This window comes from Condylura cristata, unplaced genomic scaffold (assembly GCF_000260355.1).
Source record: "Condylura cristata isolate star-nosed mole 26May11 unplaced genomic scaffold, ConCri1.0 scaffold00007, whole genome shotgun sequence".
Lineage (NCBI taxonomy): Eukaryota > Metazoa > Chordata > Mammalia > Eulipotyphla > Talpidae > Condylura > Condylura cristata.
The window spans coordinates 17,987,443-18,009,405 of NW_004567108.1; the positions used below are offsets into that span (position 1 = coordinate 17,987,443).

At 41.3% G+C, this 21,963-nt stretch overlaps 1 protein-coding gene across 1 annotated transcript in view; it reads left to right on the plus strand.

The window, feature by feature from the left end:
• OSMR (oncostatin M receptor) overlaps positions 1-21,963 on the plus strand; it is a 41,212-nt gene that overhangs the window by 2,525 nt on the left and 16,724 nt on the right. The window contains exons 2-7 of the mRNA XM_012721891.1: positions 8,265-8,350; positions 10,072-10,241; positions 14,147-14,327; positions 17,359-17,631; positions 18,839-18,968; positions 19,396-19,547. Coding sequence (XP_012577345.1) covers positions 8,278-8,350; positions 10,072-10,241; positions 14,147-14,327; positions 17,359-17,631; positions 18,839-18,968; positions 19,396-19,547 — 979 coding nt within the window. The 5' untranslated portion in view covers positions 8,265-8,277. The remainder of the gene's footprint in view (positions 1-8,264; positions 8,351-10,071; positions 10,242-14,146; positions 14,328-17,358; positions 17,632-18,838; positions 18,969-19,395; positions 19,548-21,963) is intronic.

A 21,963-nucleotide genomic window follows, 5' to 3' on the forward strand; every position in this document is an offset into this window, starting at 1 on the left:
CCCCCTTTACTGACTCCTCCTTAGTCTTCTCTCTATCTCTCTATCTCCAGGAGCCTCATTAAATGAAGGACTCATAGTATTTCTGTTTTATAGACACTCATTTCACTTAGCAGAATGAATTCAAGGCTGTAGTAGTGGGTATCAGAATTTCCTTCCTCTTAAAGACTGGATATTATTCCACAGTATGAACTGACCACTTTTTCCTTATCCATTCATACTGTTTTGGTTTTGACTGTCTTTTGTCTCACAGAAGTCTTAAATGTGTAGTCTATAGTCAGCTCTTAAAGTGTGTAGTCTGCAGTCTCATGTTTTGTGTGCTCTTGTCTTGCTTAGGAAGTTTTTTTCACCTATTTTTTAACGTTAAATTTTCTTATTTTCTTCCAATACATTATAATTATTTTGATTTGCATCTAATTTGAAAATATCGGATTTTTAAATAAGTTGAATGTAGTCAAATGTAGCATCTTGTTTTATAGTTCTAGGAAGTTGACCTAACACCATTTATTTGGTTTGATCATTTTCCAGTGAACTTGAAATTGTTTTTATAGTAAAACAAATTTCCATTTATAATCTGTTTCAGGTTGTTATGTCAATACTACCAGTATTACTGCTAACGCTTTAGAGTATGTTTTTATATCTAGTGGTATAAAGGTGTCTTTTTCATAAAAAACTTAGAAATGATTCTCATACATTTTCTCTTTGGTATCAAATTTAAAAATAACTTGTCAAGTTTGATAAAGTCCTGTTGGGATTTTTCTTAAGATTTCCATGGATTTATAATTGTTAGTGACAATTTTTTTGTGCCTTCTGTTCATTCTGGTATAAGCTGCAGGCAGGGAGGAAGTGATATAATACGGAAAATGTGTGTTCCAGAAAATGACTCACCTGGTGTAAGCTCTGGATTAATTTTGTCAACATGGGCAAGAATTTCCATCGTTTTTAGCCTTAATTTCCTCATCTGTGTGTGGAAATGATACTAGACTCCCTTTCATAAGGGAAGTCCACTAATCCATACACCTGTGCTCTTTCATTCTTTCCTTCCTCCATTTTTGTAAAGGCAATAAATTTAGTGAGAGCACTAAATATAACACCAAATTCTATTTGTAGTTCTAAAATCATTATAACAATCACCTTTCTGCTTGTGTGTGCCTATAAACTTGAATTTTCCCCCACTCTTCAGTTGGTATTTCTGTTTAATTCTGTCTCACTTAATTTTTTTTTTAAAGATTTATTTGCTTATTTATACAGAACTGGGGTATAGGCCAGAGATGTGGAGGGTGAGAGGATTCACCAGAGACAGAGCGGGGAGCAGAACAGGCAGATCGAGGAAGTACACTGCTGAGGGGAGCAGTGGGTAGGTCAGGAGAGGTCTGCCACATCATGTGGTCACCTCCGGGCAGGCGGGAACCGAACCCATGCAGAAGTGGCTTAAGCTACTTAGTGCTGTGCTTTAACCTGTTGCGCCACCAGGGAGGGCCTCACTTTGATTTTTAAAAGGTGTTTTTTTCTTTCTAAAGAATAATCAGAAAGGGAAGTTAGAAGAAAGCTGAGTAACAAAACGATAGTGATTTTGATTTTACTGGATACTTTTCATGTTTTATTCTCACTTCAAATATTAAAATCTGATTGCTACAGGAAAAAATAATCTCCAAGAATAATGTTATTATTTGAGAAATAGTTCTTTATTCCTTGAAAAGTGATTTCATACTGGCAAGTTTGAATTATTACAGAATTTTATTTGTCCTGCTTTAATAATTTGACGTGATTAGCCTTGAGGAAATGAGGATTTCAGTAGCCCTAACATAGGATCTGTGTGTATGTTTTACATAGAGTTTAACTAGGAAACCAATGAAATGTGACTACAATCTAATTGATAATTGCACAGTAAATTTATTATTATTTTATTTTTTGGCTTTTAGAAATATTTAACCAAACTAATTTCTTGATTATGGTGGATTTTCTGATTGTTGATGAAACTATTTCTCTTTACTTCGTCTTGTCCTCTTCCTCCTCCTCCTCCTCCTTTTTTTTTTTTTTCCTAAACTCTCTGAAGGGAAAAAAAGGTAAAAGCAAACTACCCCCCAAAACCCCCTACACCTCCTTCTCCCTCCCCTTCCTACCCTCTTCACCTCTGGTAACCTCAATTCAGTCATCACTGTCCACCAGTCTATTTTTATTTTGCTTTGTCGGTTCATCTGCGCTGTCTCCTTATATTACCCACATATGTAGAAATCATCCAGTATTTGTCTTTACCTCCTCAAATTCATCCCAGTTTGCTACAGATGGCATCATTTCATTTTCTTATAGCTAAATAGTACTCTATTGTATTTTTATGCCACTTCTTCTTTCTCCAATTGATGATTTCATATCTTTAGATAGATACCCAACAGTGGGTTTGCTGGATCATGGTATTTCTAGTTTTAGTTTTTTAAAGAAAGGTCCAAAATGCTTTCCAAAATGTACCAGTTTACATGCCATGGGCACAGAAAGGTTCCTCTTTTTCTACATCCTAGCTATCACTTTGAAAAAGTGTCCATTTGGGTCTCCTGCCCATTTTTCATTTGGTTTGTTTTTTTTCATTTGTTTGTTTTGTTAAATTGGATGAGTTCCTTGATTACCCTAGGAATGAACCACCTGTGGGATGTGTGATTCTCCCACTAGTCCACCTTTTTAATCTGCTATTATTTTCTTTCATGGTGTAGAAGCTTTTAAATGTGTTGTAATCCCAACTATTTTTATTCGCCCGGTTACAGGGTTACAGGTTGAGTCCCCAAAGACATCTCTATCATTGATGCCATGGAATGTATCACTTATGCTTTCTCCCATATATTTTATGGTTTTGTACCAATTTTCCAAGTCTTTAATCCATTTTGAATTTAATTTTGTGTCTGGGAATAGAGTGTGACCAGCTTCATTCTTTCATACATGGCTGTCCAGTTTTCCCAGCACCATTTATTGAAGAGATTTTCTTTCTGCATCCTAGGCTGTTCCTGTATCATAACATGTGTGGATTTACTTCTGTTCCACTGATATATTTTTCTCTTTTTATTTGAATGCTACATGGTTTTAATTACCCTTGTTTTATAATATAGCTCAAAATCAGGTAGCAGGATGCCTACATTTTTCTTGTTTTCTCAGAATTGCTTTATTATTTTATTGCCATCAGTGAATAACAGTGCCTGCTTAAACTCTTCCAGTGCTACAATTGAAAGGTATTAAGACCTTTTTAAGCTTGTCAACCAGACACTACTTGATGTATATAATTACTGTTTAAATTTGCTTTTAATTATAAGCAATAGTGTTCAGGTTTACTGTATACACCACTGGCTATTCAAATTTCCATATTTTTTTACAAATGACACATTGATGTTATCTGTCCATTTTTCTACAGTTGCTTGCCTTTTATTATTTTCTGAGAACTCTACACAGTAGAGATAGTAACCCTTTTCCATAATTATGGAAACTATTGTTCCCAGTTTGTTGGTGAACCAACTAAAGCACTAAATGATAAAAAAAAAAAAAATGTTCAGTTAATCCATGCAGCTGTCTTTATCTCTGTTGCTTCTGAGTTTCATATACTCATATAAATGATATAAATCTTCACCTATCTTTTATTCTAGTGCTTGTAATGTCTTTGTTTTTTACATTTATAGCTTTATGCACTTGAAGTGTATTTGAAGTAGAAATTAAGCAATAGCAATAATGATTAAATTGTTAATTGGATTTACTCTGGATATGTTCTCATAATCTCATTCTCATGCCAATCCTATGGGTGGGGCATTTAGCCTCATTTTACAGAGAGGGAAATTGAAATTTAAAGGGGTTAAGTGAATAATTTAAGCATGTTCACATCATTAAGGACCAGAGTAGAAATTTAACTGTAACCAATCTTACAGCTAATGTACTTGACCTTTCCAGTTTCCTTTCTCCACAAATGTCCAGTCTATTGTTCCAGTGTCATTTTTGGGAATAATGTATCTTTTCTCAAACGACTTGAAATATCACCTCTAGCACACATTAAATTTCTTCATATTCCCAAGTCCAGAAATCTCTTTGGATCCAGGTTTTGCTTTCTTTTCTTTGGCTTTACTTACTATTTAAATACAGAACCTTACTCTTAGCTGGTGTCACAAATTCCAGGAGTCTTGAACATTGTTAAAAAAAGAAAATAGGTTACCCATGAGCCAATTCGGCACCATAAATCAGGATTCACCTTAGAAGACATAGAAATATTTAGCTGAGTATGTTTAAGAGGAGGGTGGGAAGTGCGGTCACCTTTCCACAGGCCTTTTTCTCAGTAGGAAGAAATGTACAACTTCTCACTCCAGTATCCTCTTGAGGAGGACTGGATAGTGGAGTTGGAGTGAAACTTCGTAGGTTATCAATCAGAGGACCTCGGAAGGATAAATCATGTTTAAAAATATGCAATAGGGCCCTCCCTGGTGGCGCAGCGGGTTAAAGCACTGCACTAAGAAGCTTAAGCCACTTCCGCATGAGTTCGATCACTGCCTGCCCCGGAGGTGACCACATAGCGTGGCAGACCTCTCCTGGCCCGCCCGCTGCTCCCCTCAGCAGTGTACTTCGTTGATCTGCCTGTTCTGCTCCCCACTCTGTCTCTAGTGAATCCTCTCACCCTTCACATCTCTGGCCTGTACCCCAGTTCTGTATGAATAAATAAATAAATATTAAAAAATATATATACAATAAAGATATGTGAAATGTGCGGAACCTCCGAGATGTGGCATGCAACTCTGTACCGCCACAGGGTACAGTTTTACTGGTGCACACCCCAGCATACGTCCTGGATAAACAACTCCTTTTCTTTAAGACAGTGCTTATATATGATCTCATAGGGCATTCCGCCAATTTGAAGGATTTGGCAATATACCCCATTCTTGGGGAGCAGTGACTGAGCTTGCTGCTTCTTACAGCGATTGTTTACAGAGAAGCTTCCCAGGAATAAACACTTCAGTCTTGATGGAGCAAGAAGTGTGGGTGAAGAAGAGCAGACTTACCCCTTTTCCAGAGTTGTATTTTACTATACGTGTGATAATGCTCATACTGAGGGATACCCACAGGCATCTGCGTTTTGCAAGAAGATGAGATTTGAATGAGAAGTTGTACAAGATAAGTGAGTGGGTTTCCTTTGCTTTCCTCCCTTTTCTCACCCACTGAAGAAATGTCAATGAATTAGGCAATATTTGACCACAGAAACACTAGAAATCATAAAAGGAACCTATTTCGATGAAAACAAAAACTGGAAAACAAGAGAAAATTGGTATGAATTTATGTTCATTGAACAGGTATTTAGTGGATAGCAGCTATGTTCTGAGACTGTGAAAAACATGGGAGTAAGAGCCAGACCTGTGCTCAAGAAACCCATGGCCTGGTTGGGATGACCAAGATCTGAAAAATAATGAGAAATCAAGGACATTCCTGAGGAAAGGACCACGGAGTGTGGATGAGACAGAGGAGTATCTTTTTTCCTTTCTGAGTTCTATTGCTTCATATATCCTGAGTCCCTTTGCCCCTGGAAATTGCACACTCCCACCCCAAGACCTTTACAGTTTGCTCCCTCACCCCCAAGCTTTTCATGGTGTTGGTCAGGGTTCCATGAGGAAGCAGCTACCAGGCTCAGGGTAGGAAAACTAGTCACAGAGCAAGGTGAAGGGATCACAGGAGTTGTGCTGTCCATCACCTGGGACACAGCAGGCTCGGAGCCGTGGGTTTCTTTGTTCTTCCTCCACTGTCGCCCTCTGTGTCGTCAGCAAATACATACAGTTCATGTGGCCTGTCCCAATAGGTCAGATATACTGCCACCCACTGACGCTGCAAGTTCTGATGAACTCTATTGCCTTTGCAGGAGGTGTGCAGGCAACAGCTAGGACTTGCAGCCCTTGTGTCGGTAGTGCCGAGGTGGACGGTAGCTTTCCAGTCACCACTGCAAGTGACCACTCATTCATGACCACAGTGTCACTATTGCATGAGCCTAGTCTGTGTAAAATGCACAGGAGGACTGATATGAAAATCAAGGCAGTAATTCAATAGCTGCCAAAGGTAAACTCAGATGCTCCAGCTGATGCTGAGGAGATGGTGGAACAGACCATCCAGGTGATTCTCAAAGACTCCTCAAGATCCAAACCAAACACTTTTGTCCTTCATTCAGTTTGGTTTCATGCAACATTTATCCTTTAATTTCTGGTTATCTTTGGTTGTAGTTGGCTTCTAAATATATTAGTTTTAAAATTTTCTTCCCCTCAACTTCTTCAATTTTGTAACATGTAAAATGCTTTATTTATTAGCACTCTAAAATTTGAAGAGCATTCTAGTCATCCTGTCCTTTAGAGAACACAAGTAACAAGCATATTATCCCCTGAATCATTTGTTTTTAAGTTTATGAGCTGAGAGTTCCTTCCATGTGGCACCTTGCATTCTCAGGACTGAGAATGTGTGCACAGTGAGACCTTGTACCTGTACAGTGGGACTGGGATGGCATTTGGATTTCACAGTGAGTGTCAGGCTTGACTTTGATAAGGGGAGATCATATCCTTAAATTGCTCTGGGGTGCTCTAGACCACTTGCAGAAGAGTCTAATTGCAAACATATGCAAGTGTCTGCAAATGACAGGTTTTCCTCATATTCCTCTAAGCACTGCATTCTGCTATGTCTATCTTTGGTGAATGGATCATTTATACCTCTCTAAAATCTCTGCTTGTAATTTCAAACAGGTTCCTATTAACACTGTATATCAAAGCCAGAGTGAAAACAAATTTAAGTGAAAATAATTTCTGCTTAGAACATTATGTCTTCACTGTTGTTCTCATTTATTTGAAAAATAAAATTTTAAAAAATAGAGAGGAGTGAGCAATGTATGTTGAAAATTGATGCTGTGGTTCTGGGAGTGTCTAGCTTTTGATGAAATCCACAAGAAGATTGTCTGAATTATTTCATTGTTTCTCTCTGTGGTGAGTCCAACTTAGAAGCTGAAACGTGAAATATCAATACTTCCCCTCACTAACATGTTTATATTAAATTAAGAACTTAACCTCCTCAGGTTGTAAGATTATCCAATGTCTAAGAGTGATTTGCCTTTCTTTTCTTCTATATATTTTATGATTTCAGGTCTTATGTTCAAGTCTTTACTCCATTTTGAGTTAATTTTTATTATTCATTCTTTTGCACATGTCTAGCTGTTTTCCTCAGCACCATTTGTTGGCTCTTTTTTTCATAGATTAATTGTCCATAAAGTTGTATCTTTATTTCTGGCTCTCAAATCTGTTCCATTTGTGTGTCTATTTTATTCCAATACCATGCTGTTGGAAATACTATGGTTTTGTAATATAGCCTGGGATATACTATATTATTAATTTTTGTATACTTCTCCCTCTGATGGAAGGAGAATGGGAAATTAGTTTGAATAATGAAAAACTATCTCATGGTTAGAACGTTCTTATTTTTCCTAGATGACTTTTTAAATTAATGTTGGTTTATAAGATTGTATAGGTTTCAGGTATATACCCCATAAATCAACATTCATATATAATACATTATATTCACCAGCAAAAGTCTAGTTTCCATTCATCACCTAGGTGAAATTGTATTGAAGGAGACAGGGAAGAATGGCAATGACTTATCCACTGGTAATTGATTAAAATTTAACCCCTTTGAGGCTGATGTTTTATCTCTTTCCAATCAGAGTCTGCCTTTTGTATTTAACTTTTTTTTTTTTCTGACTTACTTCTCTCTTCCATACTTCCATAGTTTGAAGAAATTGTGACCCGTTGCCCCATAACCTCCGTGACACACAACTGTTAGGTGACTCCTACCTTTGGGATCTGCATCTGTTTGTAGGTGATCTCAGCCAACCTGGGCTGGTCCCAGCTGGAACAGCTGTAGTGACTCAGCTTTGCATCATCTGTTGCTCATTCTCCTCAGGAGTCCAGAAGGGCAGCCCAGAAATATTCTTTCTGTGTCAAGGGCAGAAACACAAAAGTGCATATAGAGCTACACAGGTCTCACAAAGCACAGGCTCAAAGCAGCACACAACCACTGCCTCACTCGTGACCAAGTGAGCCACATGGAAAGACAAATTAAGCCCTTCTAATTCAGGAGGGGAATTCCAGGTTACACAAGAAGAGGTGCAGATACAGGGAGAAGCAAAGAAAGGCAGCCTTCCTTGCCTTCTCCACCAAATCAGTCCCATGAAACCTGCTCACAAGTAAAGTTTAACAAAATTTCTCTTCTTTGTGATGTATCTTTTTCAGGAAACCAGATCCTATGGCTCTCTTTGCTGCATTTCAGACAGCATTCATTTTCACATTGTTGCCATTGAGAATTTACCAGAACCAAGGTAAGAGGCAGAAAGAACCGCAAAGAAAAAACAACATGGAGAGAAAGTGAGGTGATGGGCTGCTTTGGGGTAAAGTTGAGCAGTTCTTTTGGCTTTGGAAATCGCTTAGAGTTGGTTAGTGGCTCACCTGAGCTGTTCATTCTCTCACACCTGTGGCTACCTAGCCTTACCTTTTCTGATCTTGATTCCTTTTACTAAGCCTCACCTTGACCTAGATTTCCCAGCAAGCACATGTTCATTAGGGACCTTGTGAGTGGACCTCATCCTGCAGAACTTCATGAGCCTCTGGTTCCCTCCAGAACTCCTCCCTGTTCACTGACCTGCACTTGCAGGACATTGTTTGAAAACATTCTGTTCCCTGCTTCCTTTGGTTGGACAAGATGCTCCTGCCTTATTGGTAGGGTACAGTACAATCAAGGGAAGCACATGTTTTGGGATTAGAGACATCTGGATTTAAATCCCATCTAGCCTTATGCAAGACATTTAGTTTCCTTACCAATAAAAAGTTACGATCTCACACTTTCGTAGCAAATATCATAGGACCCAGTGTGGGTAATGCACCTGGCATTGCACCTGATAAAAAAGTACATGCTCTCTGTTATTGTTTCTGCTATTTTTACCTCCTGATGAGGAAAGCGCACATTAGAATGGCAGTTTGGGAACATTTTTTCAGTCCTGGAGATTGTTTCCACTTTTTGTTGATGATAGGAGTTATTCTCTCACCTCTAAGTGCCAGAGGGTTTTTGATCAGAAGGGAAGTCTTAATAGAATTCAAAAACTGAATGCTTTGCAGATGGCCCCTCTGATACCCAGAGTATCAGATACCAGTTGATTTCATCAGCAGGGTCTCTGTCTTTTCAAAACCATTCACTAAGATCCCCTCAAACAATAATTAAAGCCAGTTGAGTGAGTCCACAAGTCCACATTCCAAAGGATTGTGCTGTGTTTCTTCCCCTTAAGTGAAACTGGAGACTTGTTTTTCTCTAAGAACTAGCTGTGACTATACTCCATCAGGGCCTACCCTAGCCCTGGGCCTGTTTCCTACCTCTGTGATCCCAGCAAAGCTGTTTCCTGTTTGAATCTCTATTCCTTTGCAGACCCTGTCACACCAATGAGCGCTCTCCTCATGTGCTCTGCCTGTTACTTCACAGGAATCCTGTGTCCAGAACCTTTCACATGCACTCTGCACTAAGGGCTTGATACTGGTCATTTCCTTCCTAAGAATCCAGAGAAATCTTGCTAGAAATGTTTTTAAGTTCAGTGCATGGAGAGAAAAGCAATGATGTCTAGAGATGGGGAATGCTCCAACTTTAAAGCTATTTAATAAGCTACCAAATACTTTTCACAATAAAACTTTCTAATTTGATCTCCAAAAATTTGGAATTTAAAGCAAAAAGTCCTGATTCTTTTTTTTAGCCTTGCTGTAAGTGTCTAAAACAGTGAGCTGTGCTGTGAAGTATCCTTTTGTCTTAACTGCTCATTAATTTATTAACGTGTTAATTTATTAAGCAAATCATTTCAATCACTGAGATTTAGTTTCTTTATCTGCCAAGTAATTTCTAAATTTCATTCCAGTTTTCAAGGTATCTGATTCCAAGGTGCACATGTGAATAATGTTCTCTAAAACTAAACAATGTTGATACTGAACAATTTAATTATCTGTGATTACTTATTCATGTTCCTGCTAAATGGTATTTCATATCTTGTTTTTGATCTTTCAGTCTTGTCTGAACCTTTACTCTTGAATCCTGAATCACTGAATATTTCTGTCAGTTATTCACATCAACGTTTGCATATACAATGGAGTATCCACAACCTCACTCACTATCAATTAAAAATGGTTTTTCAGATACAGATCAGTAGAATTAATACATCCAATACCATCTGGGTGGTAAGTATTCTTTGACTCAATATTTAAAAAATTATTTTCTGATGCTCTAATCTGTGTTTTACAACATTCAAAAATCTCAATTTGAAAACATTTTATAGGGAGACCAAATGATCTTCCTAAGCAATTACATTCCTGTGTTTTTACAGAAGAGGCCCCATGGCAATTCATGTGACAACTTTTGTTTGGTAAATTGAATGGAATGTATTTAAAAAAATACATACTTTCCTACCTCTTCTCTGTCCCAGGAGGAGTGCTGTGTCTCCTTGTAAATACTGGATTCAGACATCTATGAAGATCAGTCGTCGTCTTCCTCTTCCTTCTTTTAACCTGTTCAATATAGATTTACGGAACTAAGAGGTCATTGTTTGACCTTCTGTTTGTCAGCGTAGCTTCCTGTCACTTTCTTTGCTTACCTGTGCTGAAGTGCAGGAAAGAATGGGCCCGGCTTTGAATGTTCAAGCCAGTACAGAGGTTCTGCGTGGACTATCCAGGGGAAGAGAAACTTCTATGGTCTTTCTTGTTGCCTCACACGTCGCTTTTTCTACAGCTAATTAAATCAGAAGTCCTAATTTCATTGTCTCTTTGCCTTTGAAGTATTTAAGGTAGATTTTTTGCTTGTCTTGGTTCTGGTAATAGTTCTGTCTGTTTCACCTGATGCTTTCTTCCACTTATGGCCTGGGGAGCATCAAGAATCTCCACATCCATCTTGTCATTCATTATCATGGAATGTTGAAGGATAGTAGAATGTTCTGTCATTGAAGGAAAATGAGACTCTGCTGTTCTTATTTTTCAGTCTTGTCTGAAGCTGCAGGGAGGGAGACAGGACTGTGTCATTGCTGAGGACCTGGGTGACTCCAGGGAGGGCCACTCTTTTCAGGCCACAGACACAGGTGCAGGGGTCCACACCACTCATTTTAGAGACGCTAGCTCTCTCCATATCCGTTTTTATCTTTGAGATCAATGTCTAAAATTAAACGTACTTCTGACTGTCCATTTATGGGTACAGTCAGTCTGTTTCCAAACAGACTCAAGGGAAAGCATCTTGAGTTACTTGTAGCTGGGCCCTGGGCCCCTGAGCTGCCTCCCTGTGGCCACGCCATACTCGCCCCTTGGCTGGCTTCTCCCTGACCTCTTGGCCCCTGGCTGCATGAGTCCATTAGTGCCAAAGCAGTGAGAGCAGCTCCAGCTTGAAGTGGCCTCGAGCAGGAGTCAGTCTGGAAATAGCACATGCTGAGGGGAGGAATCTGTGACCTCAGTTGGACTTTGGTGCATATCTGTGTGCCAGTTTCTGGGGACTTACTCAGATCTGCCCTGGGCCAAATGAAACATGCCACTTCAGTTAATGAAAACAGCCCAAACACAATTCATGACATTGGGACAAAATCACTGAATGGGTGCATTCAAGGAAAGTTTTATCTCGTATAGAGACCACAGAGCAGAAATTGAGGGTAGACAGAATCCACACAAATAATGTCTGGAAAGAAAGAGTCCATGCATATTCATAAACTGATGGAATCAGTCAGCAGTCTCGGCTCTGGGCCAGGCTTTGTCATAGTCTGGGTCTCTCCGGGCTGAGCGAGGGTGAGAAAAGCCCAGAAAGGAAGGATTCTAAGTGTGGGAGAGGCAGGGCAGCTGGCTGTCTGGGTGACGTGGGGTCAGAGTTAGGCCCAACCTTTTCCAGAAAGACTGCTGATGCCAAAATAAGAGAGGATTAGAAGCCCCTTTGGCATGGAGGGTGGAGGGGATGCTCCAGGGAGATCCGGCTGGTGTGAGCTGAGACTTGAGTAAGAATGAGCTTCTCGGCCTAAAGGCCCTGAGCACATGGGTGCCGGTGGGGCCTGGCTGTCCATGCCGGGCCAGGGGCTACGTGAAGATTTCATTCTTTATCCTGAGAGTGGTAAGAAGGAGAGTGATGGGGTCAGACCCAGCATTTTGATTGCACCTTGAAGCGTGCTTGGGGGCACTGGAGAAGGCAAGTGTGACCAGAAAGAAGGGTCCGTGAGGGGAGGGCCTGGAGAGCAGATGGCAGGAGTGGCTACATTGGAGAGTGAGGCAGGATGTGAAATCCAGTCTGTGGCTTGTTGACCTGATACCGCATAGTAAGGTCACCAGTGTTGACACGATTCTTTTTTTCCATTCTGGCTCGCAGTGTTTAGCCAAAATGAGATTGTGCAGATAAATAATGGAAACCACATGGGGCAGGCCCTCAGAACTTGTAGTTTAAAATTTTTATAATCTAGTAATATAGAATAAACTGCAGTAGAATATAAACACTCCATAGCCAACGAATTAGATTGCCTGCCAGGCAGGTGACCCACATGGAGCAGCAGACCACCTGCCCGCTGCTCCCCTCAGCAGTGTACTTCATCAATCTGCCTGTTCTGCACCCTACTGTCTCTGGTGAATCCTCTCCCCCCACACCTCTGGCTGTATGCATAAATAAATCTTTAAAGTATATATATAAATGCTTTAAAAATTGGAGTTCTTTATAGAGCGAAAAGGACCTGCAGGACTAGGTTCTGCTGGGTGGCTGGGTTGTTCTCCTCACTCCAGGGCTTCATTCCTGGGCCCTGGGCTCTGTGCAATGAAGCTCAACCACCTGGCAAGGGGAAGGCATCACGGAGGGGGACTTCAGCACCTGCCAGCTCCAGTTTATGTGAGACCTGTATTTAGCCCCATCCCCACCTTCTCAGAAACATAGACACAAACTCTTTTCCCCACAAAGTACAAGTTTTTGTCCCAGATTCCCAGCTGTGAGGCCACAGGGCCGGTATCCTGGAGGCCCACACCAGCAGCCCCAATGCCTGGAGCTGTGGGAACTTGAAGACAGATGAAGCACAGCCCCTGCTTGGGGGGGCTGTGTGCAAACCAGGGGCACAGCCACCAAGGAAGTGCCAGCAGCCACGTGCAGCAGACAGCAGGTGTAGAGGTGGAAGGAGCCCGGAGGAAAGCGAGACAGGTGTTATGAAGGGGCTGTGTTACGGCCCGGGCTTGTAGGATGGGGTCAATTCCTGTGAGGAAGGACAGTAGGGACGCTAAACTCAGAGTGTTGTTATCAAACGCTGAGGTGCACCATGCTCTAAGCGCTTCCTGAAGTGTATCCAGAGAGCAGAGTCTCTCATAGAACGGGTAGGGTGGAGGCAACCTATAGTTGGCCTTGAGTGACAGTGCAGTATGTATAGGAGTTTTGGCACCTGTTGAATCAGAGGATAAAAATATCAGTGTCTTAGAAAAATTAAGACAGCAGCTGTGCCAAGCACCAGTTTGCAGTTCCACTGGGGCAAGATTTCCAGAGAATTCTCTAAGACATTTCTATGGGATTGCCATCTTTGGGACTCATAGTTCTAATAACTGTGGGGTTCCCAGGTGGACCCAGCTGGCCAAAATATCTGAAAAGTTAAGAGATAAAAAAAAAAAAAAAAAATCATGGTGAGATGTGGAATACCTTGTATCGACTTCTAGGAGGCAGTGAAAACCACTGGTGCCACGCAGGACTGCCCTTTCTACACTCTTTGGTCAAGCTAACCTGATCCTGACTAGAGCTGAAGTCAAAAAAAGCTCACCAATCCTGCTTACTTTTTAAAAGTAATTTTTTAGCCTTTAAGAATTTTCTTAGCAGCTTCTTTGTCACCAGCTACTCTTCCCCTGCAACCTGTGTGGCTTCAGTTTTCTCTCACGTGCTCCATAGACCCCCTGAAATCCAAAGGGGTTGGGAACCGAGTTTCCAAAACACAGGAGTGATAACTGTTTCCTCGCTGAGACGTCGAAACAGAAGTTGGCTGGGTTCGAGGAGGTTGCTCGTGCATAACTTGTGGACCTGCTGTGATCTCCTTTAGAATAAGTCAAGCCAGACCAGCTTCCTGGAGAACATGACTATGCTTCCACATTTTTCTCTTTGTTTCTAGGAGAATTACACCTGTACTGTGAAGCAGAATCAAGTTCTGCATTGGAGCTGGGAATCTGAGCTCCCCTTGCCGTGTGCAGCACACTTTGTGAGAATAAGGAGCAGCAACGTGGGGGTAGACAATACCACGGTCCCCAGACAGACGCTCTGGGGCAAGTGGAGCTCCTGGAAGAAAGTAGCCGGTAAGAAATGAAATGATAAGGAAAGGGAAAGTGTTTCCTATTTTTTGGTATCAGTAAATGGTGGAAATCCCCCTGGAAGAACGCTGAGTAAACACAGATATTGTTTTCCTTTGGCTCTTAGTGAAACTAAAGACCTGGATGTGAACTTGGCCATCCTGAGACAGACAGCTGAGCTTTGCCTCTGAATTCAAACACTGAGATATTTATGCAAATTCAGGCAATTTTGTATTCAGTTTCCAAACGTGTGAAGTGTGTTTCTTGTAGACTGCCAGGTGAACAAAGCAGGACCTAAATTACATATATTTTTGTTCTTATGACACAAAAAGTATGTGGATCTAGAACTGAGAGTAGGAAGCTTTTTCTGTCAAAAGCAAGATAGGACAAAATTTAGACTTTGCAGACCCTGTGGTCTTTGCCTGACTATTCAGCTTTGCCACTGAATTGTATGATAGGCAATATGTACATGAACAATGCTTGTACTTTAACAAAACTTTATTTACAAAAACAAGCAGTGACTGGAATTTTCCCCTGGACCATAGTTTGTCAGTCACCAAAGTAAGGAAAAGGGAGGGAAATACAGAAAAAATGAAAGAGTGCTTCTTTTGAGTAGTGAAACTGTGACTATTTAGGTTTAAATGTGCCTTAACTTTAATAATTTACTTTTTTCATAATTAAAATTTAGGGTGAGGGCTCTCTCTGGTGGTGTAATGAGTTAAAGCACCGCATTAGGAAGCTCTCTGAAGCCACTGCAGCATGAATTCGATCCCTCGCCAGGGAGCTGACCCACATGGCGTGGCAGACCTCTCCTGACCTACCCACTGCTCCCCTCAGCAGTGTATTTCAGTAGATCTGCCTGTTCTGCTCCCACTCCATCTCTGGTGAATCCTCTCACCCACCAAAACCTCTGGCCTGTACCCCAGTTCTGTAAGCATAAATAAATCTTTAAAATAATATATTTAGGGTGAATTCTAAAGCAAAAGCATTTGCTGCTTTCAACCATATAGCCTTTTTTTTTTTAAGATGTATTTTTTATTTTTATTTATTCATACGGAACTGGGGTACAGGCCAGAGATGCGGAGGGTAAGAGAATTCACCAGGGACACAGTGGGGAGCAGAACAGGCAGATCGACGAAGTATACTGCTGAGGGGAGCAGCAGGCGGGTCAGGAGAGGTCTGCCACGCCATGTGGTCACCTCCGGGGCATCGAACTCATGGGGAAGTGGCTTAAGCTTCTTAGTGCTGTGCTTTAACCCGCTGCGCCACCAGGGAGGGCCTCAACCATATAGCCTTTTATGTTATCCATAATTCCTGCCAGTAGGGCTATTCGGTTGTTAAATGTTTATGCATATTTATTAATGCATAAAATCAAATCTACATTCTTGTCGCTATTTTAAGCAATACACATTAATTTATCCTCACTTCAGACTTGTGGAGTATATATTATGCCTGTCTCCACCTCACAGATGAGGAAACTGAGCACAGATCAAAGGAAGAACCCATACACAGTTACCGAGTCACTTAGTGGTGCAGCAGGAATTTCAACTCAGTCTGGCTCTTACCATTGCTGGAAGAGGGACATACAGAAAAAAGAAAAAAAAAAACAAAAACAAAAAACAAAACCAAAAAAGATAGAATGAAAGCGGATTATAAAATGGGCTAGAATTCTCAAAGCTGTATCCCTTCAAACTCAAGAATTCATAGCCTGATTATTCTTAACCCCGAAGTGCTGATTCTCAACCATGGTTGTACAGTGAAATCATCCCAATACCTTAAATAAAATGCCATGCATAGCTACCGTACCTAGTGACATCAGAGGTGACTTTTTAGTGACCTGGAGTGGCAGCAAGTCTGAGGTGGACTTGAAATGAGCAATGGACTCACTGCCCGGTAGGTAGCGGCCATTACCGTGCACCTGATTTTGAGAAAATCCATTCAGTTGACAAGTAGACAGAGATCAACTCAAATCTGCCTCCCTGGTTAAGGAAACAGTTATATAGGTTTTGTGGTCTGAGGCCAAGAACAAAGGCGTTAAACTTTAGTGGCTGAGGAGTAGGCTGAGGGCAGAGACAAGTGGGCCTGGCAACAGTCCATGTGTGAAAAACTTCTCAGATAACAGGGATTTTGAACTTCTTTGGTGTAGTGCTCAAGTTGGGTAGCCTTCCTCCTCCAGGCTCCAGCTGGGTGGGAGCTCAGCTCCAGGATGGTGACTTCTGCTTGTTCAGATGGGGTCATCTGTGAGTAAACTGCATCAGTGAATGCAGACCTCAAAGAGAAAAATACACATTTTTGGTGTACTCTGGGGGTTGCTGGGCTCAGTTACAGTTTGACTGACTGGAATGATGAAAACACTCAAGGTCGAGGTAGCTTCTTCAGTGGCCGACAGTGGAGGAGCAAGGGGAGGGGGCAGGAGGCTGCCTGAGAAAGACGGTATGTTGCTAAAAATTAAGAGAGACTTGAGAAATTGGCTACCCAGGAGAGAGTGACTGGAATTCCTGAGGTGGGAAGAGGTGTGATCTGAAGGACAGATTGGAGATCATGAGGAGATATGTGGCTATGAAGAGACTGACTCAGGGGTCATGACCTAGTGGGTATGAACATCACTGTCATTTGCTGAATTGAACCACTTGGGCTCAGCTGTGGCTGTCCCACTACTGTGGGGTAAGGATGACAGGAGATATCACACATAAGCAATTGCACAGCCTTCCCCAACCCCCATGCCTAGGATCAAAGGAAACAAGTCTGCCTTTGTAATAAGGAGAGCGTTAACATGGGACTCAGAGCTGCCTTAGTGATGGTGCTTTTTTGCTGGTAAGAACAGCAGGCGCATTAGTATAACAATGGGACGATGGTGCAGTAAGAGCTAGGATTGTTCTGATGCACCCAAGTCCTGTGTAGATAGATTTCCTGTAAACTTAAGCTTTTGTTTTTCCCAGGAGGTAGAAAAAGCTGAAGTTATCTGTTGAGAGACAGGAAGGGGCAGCTTTGAGTTTGGAGTAGAATTCTAACTGAACTGTGTGTTTTGCTCTTGCAGGACAGAATTCCCCTGGCCGTCGTAAGCTGGAGATTTTCCCTAAAAACAGGATAGTGGAAGAGGGCTCCAATGTCACCATTTGCTACATTTCTAGGGGCCACCAAGAGAACATCTCGTGTTATTTGGAGGGCACTTGGGTACACGGAGAACAACTTGATCCGGATGTAACTGTGTTCACCCTGAATCATGTTCCTTTCATTAGAAAAACAGGGACAAATTTCTTTTGTAAGGGGGACCACGATGATTTGGATGGCATCGTTCTCTATGTTGCAAGTAAGTAGGGGACTCGTCCTCTGTGCCTCTCTCCCATTTCCTGTGGAACAGGTGGAATTTCCTGTACCAGATGACAAGTAAACATTTTCACAATCTCTAGTTGCTTGTTTGCCAAGACCTCTATTAGACTGGAAAGAGAGTCTGGAACAATGTTTGCAGGATTTCCTGTTGTTGTCTTGAACTTCTTGACAACTTTATTCCTAGGAACCAAGAGTATTTATGAGGCAAAAGTTCAGGTCATGACCTAGGCCCCTGAGAAAATTTTCTGATTTGCTTCAACTCGCAAGGATTAGCACGAGTTCCAGAGGGAGGGAGGGAGGAGCTTCAGCCAGAGGCCCAGAGAGCCAGCTCAGGCTGTGCCCTGAAGCCCACCGGTCTTAGAATCTTCTTGAATCCTGCATCCTGCCATGTGTCTTAGCCAAGTGTCCCCGTCTCTGAGTCAGTTTCCTCTTCTGTGGAGTAGACCCGGTAATGGAGGTTGTGAGGCTTAGGGAGGATGGCAGGCCTGGCCCCAGCACAACAGCCTCACACAGTAGGAGTTTAGCAAATAAGACCATGACTGTGCCCAACTGAGTACAGCCATCCAGAAGTGCACCAGCAACAGTGGGTGCACTTGACATTCGCTCTTGACATCGGTTGGTATGCACATGCCCAGTGGCCTCCTGCCTCCCTTCCTTGCCATAGGGCACTCTCTGTGGTTCCTTCTTCCTGCCAAAGGTTGGCTTCAGTCTCCTGGACACTACTGTAAGTTCATCTGTGGGTGCTCCTAGGAGTGGCAGTGACTCTGGGACTTAAGCTTCTGCCACATTGCTCGTACTCTCTGCTCCTGCAGCTGTGTTGAGCAGGGTCTCAAATTCTGCCTGGCTCCTTGGTGTGCCAAACAGTGCTCCCGGCTCTGTCAACTGCAGCAGCCAAAAGACCCAGCCATACCGGGCCCCTCTGACGCCACACATTGTGTCCAGCGAAAGAGGACAGTGCTGATTCCTAGCTGTTCCTCCATGAGACCCAGAGAGGCACAGGGAAGGGAGAGAAAGAACCCAGGTGAGGAAGAGCCTGGAATGTGACTTTCTGCAGTTGTGATAATGTGTTGCCTTTCATTTGTGTGACCTTTTCATTGTTCAGAGTGGGCTAAACAGAGCTTCCTGCCGACTTGTTTTCAGTAAAGGGACTTAACTAGACCTTTCCTCCTGTCCTGTTGTTTGAACAGAAGTACTTGAGGAGCCCAAGGACTTTTCTTGTGAAACCCAGAATTTCAAGACTTTGAACTGTAGCTGGGATGCTGGAACCGACACCGCCTTGTTTGACATGTCTTCCCAGCACTACACTTTATTTGAATCGTAAGTGAGCACTAGTTACATTACCCAGAGACTCTTCTTTTTTTAAGGTGTGTGTGCATCATCCAAAAGTCACATCTAGATGTTGTAGAAGCTTCAAGCAAGGATTTTAGAACCTGCCAGAGTCAGGAAAAAATCTTCAAGCAGTCACAAGTGTACGCTATTTTCTACCTAAGTCTTGTTTAAAGATAATGTATGATAGTGAAGACAGTGGTGAATATTGATGTGAAAATAGTCCCATCTGGTGAGCAGAATCAGCCTAAGTTCTGACCCTTTGAGAATTCCCCAAGTAAATTAAGGGCAGTTCTCACCAGCAATTTGTGTTGTGAGCTTAGTTTCAGTGACACTCAGTTTGGCCCCAAGGGATACCAGAAAACACACCCACACTGGCAAAAATGTAAACCTTAAAATTGTTTTGTTTTGTTTTAAGAATTTCTGGGAATAAGATACTTTGTGGACACAAAAATTGGTGTACTTGGCAAGTAACTCAAGACTCACAAGAAATGTATAACTTCACACTCCTGGCGGAAAACCTCATAAGACAGAGAAGTGTCAATATTGTTTTTAACCTGGCTCATCGAGGTGAGAGGAAAGTGTGGTTTCTGATGTATCTTTGATGGCTTATGTACCTAAATAAACATGCTGTAGAATTTTGCTGGATTCACATCCTAAGAAAAAGTTTTAATTTATATAACTCTTCTTCATTCCATACTTCTATTGTGGATGCAGGTGTGATCCACAATTCCCTAGGAATTTGTTGTTTTTGATAACATAATAAACACCAATGAGCTTATTTCTCAACTCCAACCAAATTTTGACAATTTCTTTATCTCCCATTCCACCCCACTCCTTCCACCAAGATAACTACAGATTTAAATTGTGTGTGTGTGTATGTGTGTATTTTCATTTTTTAAATGTAATTCCTAGAAACACTATATTTTTGTTTGGTTTTGATGTATAAAAGATATGAAGTTGTATGTAATAATCTTTGAGTATTGAGTTTGTTATTCTTTTTCATGGAAGCATTTTATTCATGCACCTCCTTTGATGGATTGGATCAAGGATTTGGCTCTTGGCTACAATGCTAATATGAGCACTTGTGCATATATTCAGTATACATCGATAAATGTTTTCCTTGATTGTATATATAAAAGAGTAGAATCTCCAAGAATATAGAAAATGTGAATGTTTTATCTATGAAATAATGCCAAATGATTTTCTAAGTTGCTACTCCACTTACGCTACAATCCTTTAGCTCTATACATTCTGTTCAAATTGGTATTGTCTGATTTTAATCACATATCCTTGAAGATAACTATCTCGTGTATTACTTCCCCATATCTGTATCTGACTCCTCTTTGATGAGAAGCAGATGCTATTATAAACACCCAATTTTTTCTAGAATTCTTATCTTTCTCCTTTTACCTTTTTAATTATTATATATATTTTAGATTCAGCTTAATCATGACTTTATTCAGTTAACTCATTGCAGAGTTAGCTGCAGTGGAGCAGGAACTGAGGATACAACAGTGAACAAAACTGAGTAACTTCCAATAATAAGGTTGAGTGTTGGGGTAAGGGCTAGGGTGAGAGTGGGGAGTAGAAATACAGTAAACATGTAAACAAGTCAATATAAATATTTCAAATATAGACATGCTATGAAGATTAAGGTCCTGGGGATATCTGAGATGCTTCTTCTATTAAGATGAGTGAGTTGAAGAATGAGGCGGCAGAAAACCTAGAGGAAGGACATTTGAAGCAGAACCAATAGAATTTGCTTTTGCAAAGTCATGGGTGTAGGGCAGGCAACGGCCTGCTCAATGGGAAACTGGGTCCCCCATTTGGATGGGAAAGGTGTCTGTCAGGACCAACAAATGACATGACTTACCCTGTAGGAAAAAGATCGCTCAGGCAGAATGCAGAGTTTCTTTGATTTTATCCTCTGTGAGGTTTTAACTTGAGCTTCTTGATTCTGTAAATTTTTATATTGCACCAGGTTTGGGAAGTTTTTGGCCATGACTTCTTCAGCACTGCACATTTTCTCCTTTCTGGGACTCTAACAAATGTTACATTTTATTTTCTTACTGTCCCTTGTGGCTTTAAAAGTTTCATTTTTAAGAATTCCTTTGTCTCCCTGTTGTTCAGATCTGGGAATTTTTTGAGACATCAAAACACATTTTTTTCTCATGATCTCCCAGTTACCGTCCAGTATTCTGGAACAATATTTTGAGTCTTCAGCCCAAAATCCGAGATGATAGCTTCCCACTCATGGCACTTGTTTCCTCTACCATGTCAAGTGTTCGGATGATAAAGTGTCAGCTCACTGCCAGTTCAGCACCTTGTCGCGCCTCCCTGCCCTTCTGCTGCTCCGTGCAGTGTGCCTGTTGCTCTCATTGTGACAGCCTGGATGGAAGGAACATTCTCCATCTTTCCAATATCTGAACCTCAGCCAGTTTTTGATTTTAGACATTCTGTTTTCCATTTCTTAAACTTTCATGTGATTCTCTAGAAAAATAATTTCTGAGAAGTGTTTTCCTTCTATATTTATGTCAGATGCACTTTTGCCTCAAGGACCAGCTTTGAAGTTTTTATCTAGTAACTTTGGGGGGGAGGTCATTGTAATCTGTGGGTGGTTTGATGTTGGCATCAGTGGATTGCCTTTCCTTTGGAAATTGGTGGTTTTTCTGGAGTTTTTTTTTCTTTTTTACAAGTGAGAATGTTTATTAGCACTTTTTTATAATAGTTTATTTTTACATCATTTTGTACATTTTTTTTCCATCTCAATTGTAATCCCCGTGGGTTTCCCATCACTGAGTCACCCATGTGCCATCACCATAGTCCCGTGCACTTCTCGCCCCCACCCCCCCATTTTTGATCCCATTTCCCACTCCATCCCCACAAAATGTCTTTGGTATATGGCTGTTCATTATTCTTGTTATTTTCTCGCCTGGTCCATTATACTCCTGCTATGAGTGAAACCATCCGGTATTTTTCTTTC